At 48.6% G+C, this 10,077-nt stretch overlaps 1 protein-coding gene across 1 annotated transcript in view; it reads left to right on the top strand.

Annotated features, from left to right (window-relative positions):
* Window positions 1–9,837, top strand: part of LOC134350879 (carcinoembryonic antigen-related cell adhesion molecule 20-like) — a 32,747-nt gene extending 22,910 nt beyond the window's left edge. Inside the window, exons 8-9 of the mRNA XM_063056669.1 lie at window positions 3,978–4,079; window positions 4,977–9,837. Coding sequence (XP_062912739.1) covers window positions 3,978–4,079; window positions 4,977–5,072 — 198 coding nt within the window. The 3' untranslated portion in view covers window positions 5,073–9,837. The remainder of the gene's footprint in view (window positions 1–3,977; window positions 4,080–4,976) is intronic.
* The last annotated feature ends 240 nt before the right edge of the window (window positions 9,838–10,077 follow it).

Raw genomic sequence — 10,077 nt, forward strand, 5'->3', positions numbered from 1 at the left:
AGAATTTTTGAGAGTGCAACACTGGAATGTACCTGCGAAAATAAAAGATAAAGGAAACAAGTGTAGGGATCCTTGGTTTTTTGGAGAAATATTGAGGCCCTGGTTAAGGAAAATAGGAGCAGCATAACAGGTATAGGCAGGTAGAAACAAATAAGGTGCTTATAGAGTATAAGGAATGTAAGAGAACAATTAAAAAAGAAACCAGATCATTTCTGAGATGACAAAATTGGTCCTCTGGAAGATCAGAATGGTAATCCATGTGTGGAGCCAAAGCAGATGGGGTGATCTGAAACAAATTTTTTACATCTGCATTTAATGAGGAGATGGACATAGAGTCCGCAGAAGTGAGGCAAAGTGGTATCAACTTCATGGATCCTGTACAGATTATAGAGGAGAAGGTGTTTGCTATCTTAAGGCTAATTAGGGTGGATAAATCTCCGGGGCCTGATAGGGTGTTTCCTCAGATCCTTTGGGAGGCGAGTGCAGAAATTGCAGGAGCCCTAGCAGAGATATTTAAACGATCTTTAGAGACAGGAGAGGTACCAGAGGAGAGGAGGATAGCCAATGTTGCACTGCTGCTTAAGAAAGGCTCTAAACATAAACCAGGAACGTATAGGCTGGTGAGACTAACGTTAAATATAGGAAAGTTATTGGAAGGTATTCTAAGGTTTTCAGTCAGGCGCTGGGTGCTCGGAGAGATTTGGCAGGGGGCGGGAGTCCGGCATTCGGCCGGGGGACGTGGTGGAGTGGTCAGCAACTTGGGCCGGCTCCCCCACCAGACTTAGTCTGCTGAGGAGAGTGTGAGGACACCCAGCAGGACTAAAAAAAAACAAGACCTGACAAAGGGCGGATGAGCTCCTTGTGAGCCAACGGCCATCTTCCGTGGAAGATATTAAAGCCTCACCACGTATCTACAAATCGTAGAAGAGACATGATGAACTTGGGCGCTGCACCGTGTGCCTGGACCTGCCCAAGGCCTCCGCCTAAGGAAGGGCTGAGCTTGAAGAGGTGGCCGCTGCTGGAGGCCGACATGGCCTCGGGCTCGAGTTCGCCGGGGGCAGCAGTGGGCGGTGCCAAGGCGGCCAGTGAGAACAAACTGGAGGAGAGGCTGTACTCGGTGCTGTCGCAAGATCGAAGAAGATGGAAGTGCATAGCCACCATCCCTGGATTCGGGACGGCACCCACTGACTGACTGATTCTAAGGGAACAGATATATCAGTATTTGAATAGACATGGACTGATTAAGGATAGTCAGCATGGCTTTGTGCATGGTAGGTCAAGTCTAACCAATTTTATAGAGTTTTTAGAGGAAGTTACCAGGAAAGTGAATGAAGGCAAGGCAGTGGATGTTGCTTACATGGACTTTAGTAAGGCATTTGACAATATTCTGCATGGGAAGCTGGTTAAGAAGTTTCAGTCACTCAACATTCAGAATGAGGTAGTAAATTAGATTAGACATTGGCTTTGTGGGAGAAGCCAGAGAGTGGTAGTAGACAGTTGCCTCGCTGACTGGAGGTCTGTGATTAGTCTGTCAATAGATGACATATTCATCATTGGAGGCCCAAGTGTGGAACATGACAAAAGAGTTGAAGCTACCTCGCAGAAACTGAAACAGAATGGAATTTACTGAACAAAAAGATTTGCAAAGTTGGAAGTAAAGTTCTCAGGCCATCAACTGGTCTTCAAAGAAATGCAAACAGATTCAGACAAATTGGCAGGAGTTCCGAACATGACAAACAAGCTACGAATGTATCAGAGGTCCGTAGTTTCCTTGGCATACTAGACCAGCTGGGAAAGTTAATTCCAGGTTTGGCAGAGGAAACAAAGCCACTATGTAACCTCCCAGAGGTTACTACATAACCCTGTGTAACCTGTCCACTCTATCATCCTGCCTTTTATCATCTTGTACACATCTATCAAGTCACCTCATCCTCCTTCATGCCAAAAGCTCTGGTTCATTCAACCTCATGCTCTCTAATCCAGGCAGCATCCTGGTAAATCTCCTCTGCACACTCTCCAAAGCTTCCACATTCTTCCTATCATGAGGCAGCCAGAATTGAAGATAATATTCCAAGAGTGATCTAACCAGGGGTTTATAGATCTGTTACATTATTTCCCGGCTCTTGAACTCAATCCCCTGATTAATGAAGGCCGATACACCATCCACCTATCAACTTGTGCGGCAACTTGAGGAATCTGTGGACCTGGATCCCAAGATCCATCTCATTTAGATTATGAAGACACGTAGTCCCCTTTTATTGTCATTTAGTAATGCATGCATTAAGAAATGATACATTATTTCCTCCGGTGTGATATCACAAAACACAGGACAAACCAAGACTGAAAAAACTGACAAAACCACATAATTATACATATAGTTACAACAGTGCACAATACCATAACTTGATGAAGGAAGTCCGTGAGCTTTAGTTCAAAGTTTCTGAAATGTCCCACAGCTCACGCAGACGGGAGAGGGAAGAAAAACTCCCTGCCTTGCCGACCACAATCCAACTCTGAGTCATTCGAAAACTTTGAGCTCCAATCAGCTCTCCGACACCAAGTACTGAGCGCCATCTCTGTCCGAGCGATTCGACCTCTTTCTCGGTCGTCAAAAGCAGACAAGGCCCGGGATTTTGAGGCCTACCCTCCGAAAGATTCCCGACCACACAGTAACGACAGCAGAGGACGAGTGTTTCAGAAATTTCTCCAGATGTTCCTTTGTGATTTCACATCCATTCTCCATCAAATCAGAAATGTCCACGGCCCCTATTTAACAGATACAACATCACTTTTCACCAGAGAGCTGCGCGCAGCGCGGCGCGCTGCCATCTTCTCCTCCCGCTGGGAGATGGCACATGTTGCAACTTGGAGCAACAGACTGTTTGCTGGAGGGGCTCAGTGTGTCCACCCTCTGAGGCCAGATCTTGGCCCAAAACATTGACTGCCCTGTTTCTTCCATTGATGGTGCCCAATCCGCTGAGTTCCTCCAGCACTTGCTGTGTTCCTTGTCCAAGGTCAAGAAGAGACTTTGGTCAGTATGGACAGGTCAGGTGGAATTGCTTGTTTATGTGTTGTCTCATTCTATGGGAGGTAGCAGAGGATAGGTATTTACTGCCTACTATCTGACTTCCTCTAGATCTCAGGGTGGATCCACACTAGTTACACTAAGCTTGAGCTAGGGATAAAGAGCAGTGAGGATAATGGTCCTTGTCCTTAGGTCCCACACCATCAGGTTCAGGAACAGTTCATAACCTATGAACCAGAGAGGATAACTTCAATCACCTCAACACTGAACTGATTCTGCAACCTATAGACTCACTTCCAAGTACTCAACAACTCATGATCTCAGTATTTTTTGCACAGTTTATCAGTCTTCGTCCATTTATGTATAGATTTCTGTAAAATTCATTGAGTTCTTCATTTGCCTGTAAATGCCTCAATAAAATGAATCTCAGAGTTGTATATGGTGACTATGACAATAAATTTGCTTTGAACTGTGAACTTTCAGACATCTCAGTCACAGGACAGATGAGATGTGGAGATAAAATTCCCAGTGAGAGAGTTTCAAGTCAGGACAGTCACTTAACAGTGGGCTGGGATGTGATGTCGAGCAGAGGGTGGGCAATCTTGGGAACTCCTTGCCCCAGAGGAAGGTGGATCTCTGGGAATTTGTACAGAGAGAGGGGTATAAATATCTCCAAGGCTGGAGGAGGATGGGGATCAGAGACAGATGGTGATGAAGTCTGCAGCAGACTGACTGTGGAGCAAGGTAGAAGGGGCTAAGTTGGCAGACTCTGCATCTGGAGAGAGAGTGAGTGAGTGTGTGTGAGTGTGTGTGAGTGTGTGTGAGTGTGTGTGTGTGTGTGTGTGTGTGTGTGTGTGTGTGTGTGGTGTGGGAATCAGTGGTCAATAAGCTGAAGGGTCATTCTGAGCTCCCTTCAGCTTACTGAACCTTCCTGCTCTCCCTCCCTCCACAGGTCCTGCCCTGGATCCAGAAGCACCAACAGGAGACTCCAGGCTTCGCTTCACCATCACCCTTGGAAAGGGGGGGTCCAGATGGGAACTACAGCAGCTACCCGGTGAGTAAGGAGGGTCCTTTCCTACCCACCCTCATCCCTAAACTCATGTCTACACCTACATCAACCCCCTATAGCCATCCCCTCCTTACCCACACCCACTCTTTCCGACAGGTCTCCACTCCCTCTCTACTGCCACAAACTAGTGAGTGAGGGGCTTTCCTGATCCCACCCACCCACCTATACGCACACATTACACCAGACCCAACTCCATCAGCCCCTACCCCTACACCCACCACCCCTACACTCCCCCTCCCTTCGCCTGCACTGCCTGGCTCCAGCAGGAACGGGGGTGATTATTATGTTTGGTTACAGATCTTACACTTGTGGTTCTGTGTAGAGGTGTGGGGTGTGATCTCACCACGATAGGGTGACAGCAATGGCTGGGAGGAATGGGAGGGGAGAGTTTGTTGCGACGGTAGGGGATGGTGTGTGCGACTAGACTGGGGGAGGTGAATGGCCTGTTGGTATGGGACAGACCATGGGATCTCCTGGAAGCATGTCTAATGTGATCTTTCTTCCCTTCTCCCCCACCTCACCCCTTTCCTCCCACTCCTCCTCCTCCACTCTTCCTTTCCCTCCTGGTCCCCTTCTCCCCCATCCCTACCCCTCCTCCACTCTCACTGCTCTACTTCCCTCATCCATCCCCCTCCCCCTTCCCAAATGTCCCTCCCCCCTCCATTTCCCTTCTCTGTCCATCACTGCTCACCTCTTCCCCTGAGCCCTCTCCCCATCTCCTTCCTCCTTCTCCGATCCCCTCCATCCTCTCCCTACCTCACCCAATCCTCCCCTGCTCACCTGCACTGGTCTCCATCACTCCTCTCCCTCCCTCTATCTTGCTCACCCCTCGCTTCCCACCTTCTCCCTCATCGCTCACCTTCTCTCCAACCCCTCCCACAGCCTTCCACAGGATCCATGGTTCCCTCCACTCTGAACGGAGCATCTGTACCCCACAGTGCGGCCCTAACCAGCGGCCGCCAATCCACCCTCGTCTGAGGGCTGGGGCAGCAGAGGATGGCGGGAGGGTGAATGTGGACCTGCGAAAGCACTGACCGCCCCTCCCATGAGACTGGTTATGGAGGACCCAGTGGAATGCCACAGAACAATCATCCTCCCCGAGTCCTCTCCCCGACAGGGATATTAATACAGACCATGAGGGTAAGGATGGATGCCTCATATTGATGTGTGATTGAGTGTTTTCACAAGTCCAGCATATTGAGGAACCCTACCTCATGGAACAAGCCTCGAGGGCCAATGCCTCACTACAAACAACCCATCCCCACCCCCTCTGTTCACATGAAGGACTCTAATACAACCTCAGACCTCATCCTCGTCCAGTTCCTGACTCTGAAACCAAGAATTCACCTGGGACAAAGGCTAGACCATATCAGGATTGAACCGGATCGGGATCATATACAAGGTCCCAAACATGGATTTATCCAAATCGGTGGCCTCTGCACGTCTCAGGCTGGACTGGTTCACGGACCCGGAAAAGGCCAGATCAGCGACCTAAACATGGATTGAGCCGGTTGACGCTTGAACATGGACTGCATTGGATTCAGTCCTGGAATCCTCAGGGATGTGTGAACTCTCACATTGACTCAGTGATGTTCTCTGAGCCCATTACACACTTGTTGCTGGATGTTCCAAGTTTCAGGTGGAGAGGGAGCATTAATCTGGGGCACATGGAGTGAAGAGTTGAAAGATGTAAAGGGGACTTAAGGGGCAACTTCTTCACCGAAAGGGTGGTGGGTATGTGGGATGAACTGCCAGGGGAAGAGGGCAAGACACAGCGAGCAGCTCCCTCCAAACTGTTCCAGCATTCACTCCGGGGTCAGACACAGAGTGAGATCCCTCTACACTGTCCCATCACACACTCCTGGGGTTAGACACAAAATAATGCACACCGTCCCATCACAGACTCCCAGGGTCAGGCACAGAGTGAAGCTCCCTCCACACCGTCCCATCACTCACTCCCGGGGTCGGACACACAGTGAAGCTCCCTCCACACCATTCCATCACTCACTCCTGGGGTCAGACACAAAGTGAGCTTCCTCCATACCATCCTATCACACACTCCTGGGTTCTGACACAGAGTGAAGCTCTCCCCTCACCGTCCCATCACACACTCCTGGAGTTAGACACAGAGTAATGCACACCATCCCATTGCACGCTCCCAGGGTCAGACACAGAGTGAAGCTCCATCCACACCATCCCATCAATCACTCCTGGGATCAGACACAGTGGGAAATTCCCTCCACACCGTCCCATCACTCATTCCCAGGGTCAGACACAGACACCCGGGGTTAGACACAGAGTGAATCTCCATCCATACTGTCCCATCACACATTCTCCGAATCAGACACAGAGTGAATCTACCTCTGCACTGCCCCACACAAACCCCAGGATCAGACACGGAGTTAATGTTGCTCTACAGTGAGGTTCTTCTACACTGATTCTCTGCCTCCCCCATTCCCTCATTCCAGACTCACCTTCCCCCCCACCTCCATGGGAGAGAATGACCCCTCAGATCCCACTCTGAACTCCTCACCCTATCCTCTACCCTCTGGCTTTACATTCCTCTGCTATAGGGATAGGATTTCTGCTGTCTGCCCTATCTGTGACCACATAGTGCTGCACAATCCCATCAGGTCTCTGTCAGCCTTCTCTGCGCACGTACAACAGTCCCAACCATCCAGTCTCTCCCCATAACTGTCTTCCATCCCAGGGAATGGATGCTGAGAGGTGAGTTAGTAGAGCTGTACAAGATTATGAGAGGCATTGATAGAGAGGGTAGCCGTAAGGTCACAGCACATTCATTTAAGGTGCGTGGAGGAAAGTTCAGCAGAGATGTCAGAGGTAGGCCTTTTTAACAGGGTGTAATTGAATTGCCTGGAATGCACTGCTGGCAGTGGATACTTTAGGAAGATTTAAAAGACTAATTTAAAGGCAAATGGATGAGAGAAAAATGGAGGATTATGGGCTATGTTAGAGGAAAGTTTCAGATTGATCATGGAGTCAATCAATAACATTGTCAGCATAACATCGAGGGCCAAGTGACCTGTACTGTGCTGTACTGTCCTACGTTCTATACTCTAGTCAGCATGTCCACGGGCACTCCATGGACCTTCCAGACGTGCATCATGGAAAGTATTCCATTGGGCTGTATCACACCTCCGGACCGTCAGAACCCGTAGAGAGAGGTAATCACTACCCTCTCTGTCACAGGGTTCTCCCAGCTTGTTTACTCTGTCCAGCCGCACCCTGCACAGCCTCAGGAAGGCCAACAGTATGGTCAGGCATGCCAGCCACTCTCGTCCATTTCCTGATCTCTGTTTTACCTTCTCGGAGTGGGAATCAGACTCCGGAACAATTGATTCCACTCTGCGGTTAGACTCCTGAACGGATCACCTCTTTCACGTCTTCTTCCCGGTGGGGCTGCCCTGTTCTCAGACCCCTAACTCTCAGTTACTCCACTATTGTGACTTTGTCAGTTCTTCATGCACTACCTCAGTTTACATCACAATCATGACGCAAGATTGTGTTGAGTTTCTCGTTGCATTTATTATTGGAATATCTATACTGTTTATTTTGTAAGCCTCATACAAGCATCTAATTCAATCGGAGTTTAAAAGTGCACAGTCCGGTTGTGACTTTCCTAGATTGTAGGTATGAACCTGGTCACTACGTTGAGACGCTCTTCCTAATGTGTCTATTTGGCTGAATGGCTAAATGCTTATCTTAATAAATATTTAATTTGAGCAAATTGTTGTCTGTGGTGGCAAGAGAAGTGGGAGGGAGAAGAGGGAGGAGGGAAGTGGGGGAGGGTCGAGGAGGAGGCGATGTGTGAGAAAAAGGAGGGGAGGGAGGGAGAAAGGGGAGAATATGACATGAAAAGGAGAGAGAGTGAAATGGAGAGTAGAGGGAGTGGAGGGTGGGTGGTGGAGGAGAAGACCATGAGATATAGGAGAAGAATTAGGCCATTTTGCCCATCGAGTCTGTTCTGCCATTTCATCATTTTACCTCTCAGACCCAATCTCCTGCCTTCTCACTGTAGCGCAAGGGAAGTGGAAGATGAGGACACGAATGGGGCAGAGAAGGGAGAAGGTGAGAGAGATGAAGTTCAGATTAAAGATTACCTTTGTTTGTCACATATACAACAAAACATCCAAGCATACAATGGAATATGTCATATGCATCGACGAACACAGTCTCAGGATGTGCTGTCCGACTCCTGTCATGTTTCCTGTGCAACAACTAACTAGTCCGTACGTCTTTAGAATGTGGGAGGAAACCGGGAAACCTGGAAAAAAACCCACGTGGTCAAACTCCTTACAGACAGCGGTTGGAATTGAAACATGACAGGTGATTGCCAGTATACATTCACCGCTCCGCTACTGTGTTGCTCATTGTCCAGCGCTCAGCATCAGAACATCCTCCTCTCCTATCATCCCATCCTCCCTCTCATACACCATGCCATTCCCGCTCCCCACTCCAGCTCCTTGACCATTTTCCCGTGAGAACGCAGCCCACATTCCCACCTGAGATGGAAATTTAAGATGGCCCTGCTGAGGGCGAGCAAAAACTTACTGGTTATTCCCAAAATAAGAAATACAATTACATAAGTACATGAGAAATAGAGCAGGGGTCAGCCATCTGCCCCGTCGAGCCTGCTCTGTCGTTCAATAAGATCATGGCTGAACTGACCATGGACTCATTTCCATCTACCTGCCTTCTCCCCAAAACTCTTAATTCCCCTACAATGCAATAAATAAATGCTTTATTTAGCAGGCTTTTTCCATAACAATAATTATGGTCAACAATCACCATAAAAAATGAAGGGGCAAGCAAAGGCAAGGCTGAGTTGAGGGTTGATGTGTGCGGGTGCAAGTCAAGGCCAGGACAAGGTCGAGGCACATAGTCATAGTCATAGTTATACTTTATTGATCCAGGGGGAAGTTGGTTTTTGTTACAGCTACACCATAAATAATAAATAGTAATAAAACCATAAATAGTTAAATAGTAATAAGTAAATTATGCCAGAAATTAAGTCCAGGACCAGCCTATTGGCTCAGGGTGTCTGACTCTCCAAGGGAGGAGTTGTAAAGTTTGATGGCCACAGGCAGGAATGACTTCCTACGACGCTCTGTGTTGCATCTCAGTGGAATGAGTCTCTGGCTGAATGTACTTCTGTGCCCAACCAGTACATTATGTAGTGGATGGGAGACATTGTCCAAGATGGCATGCAACTTGGACAGCATCCTCTTTTTAGACACCACCGTCAGAGAGTCCAGTTCCATCCCCACAACATCACTGGTCTTACGAATGAGTTTGTTGATTCTGTTGGTGTCTGCTACCCTCAGCCTGCTGCCCCAGCACACAACAGCAAACATGATAGTACTGGCCACCACAGTCTCGTAGAACATCCTCAGCATCATCCAGCAGATGTTAAAGGACCTCAGTCTCCTCAGGAAATAGAGACGGCTCTGACCCTTCTTGTAGACAACCTCAGTGTTCCTTGACCAGTCCAGTTTATTGTCAATTCGTATCCCCAGGTATTTGTAATCCTCCACCATGTCCACACTGACCCCCTGGATGGAAACAGGGGTCACCGGTACCTTAGCTCTCCTCAGGTCTACCACCAGCTACTTAGTCTTTTTAACATTAAGCTGCAGATAAATCTGCTCACACCATGTGACAAACTTTCCTACCGTAGTCCTGTACTCAGTCTCATCTCCCTTGCTGATGCATCCAACTATGGCAGAGTCATCAGAAAACTTCTGAAGATGACAAGACTCTGTGCAGTAGTTGAAGTCCGAGGTGTAAATGGTGAAGAGAAAGGGAGACAAAACAGTCCCCTGTGGAGCCCCAGTGCTGCTGATCACTCTGTCGGACACACAGCGTTGCAAGCACACGTACTGTGGTCTGCCAGTCAGGTAATCAAGAATCCATGATACCAGGGAAGCATCCACCTGCATCGCTGTCAGCTTCTCCCCCAGCA

The sequence above is a fragment of the Mobula hypostoma genome, chromosome 8 (assembly GCF_963921235.1).
Source record: "Mobula hypostoma chromosome 8, sMobHyp1.1, whole genome shotgun sequence".
Lineage (NCBI taxonomy): Eukaryota > Metazoa > Chordata > Chondrichthyes > Myliobatiformes > Myliobatidae > Mobula > Mobula hypostoma.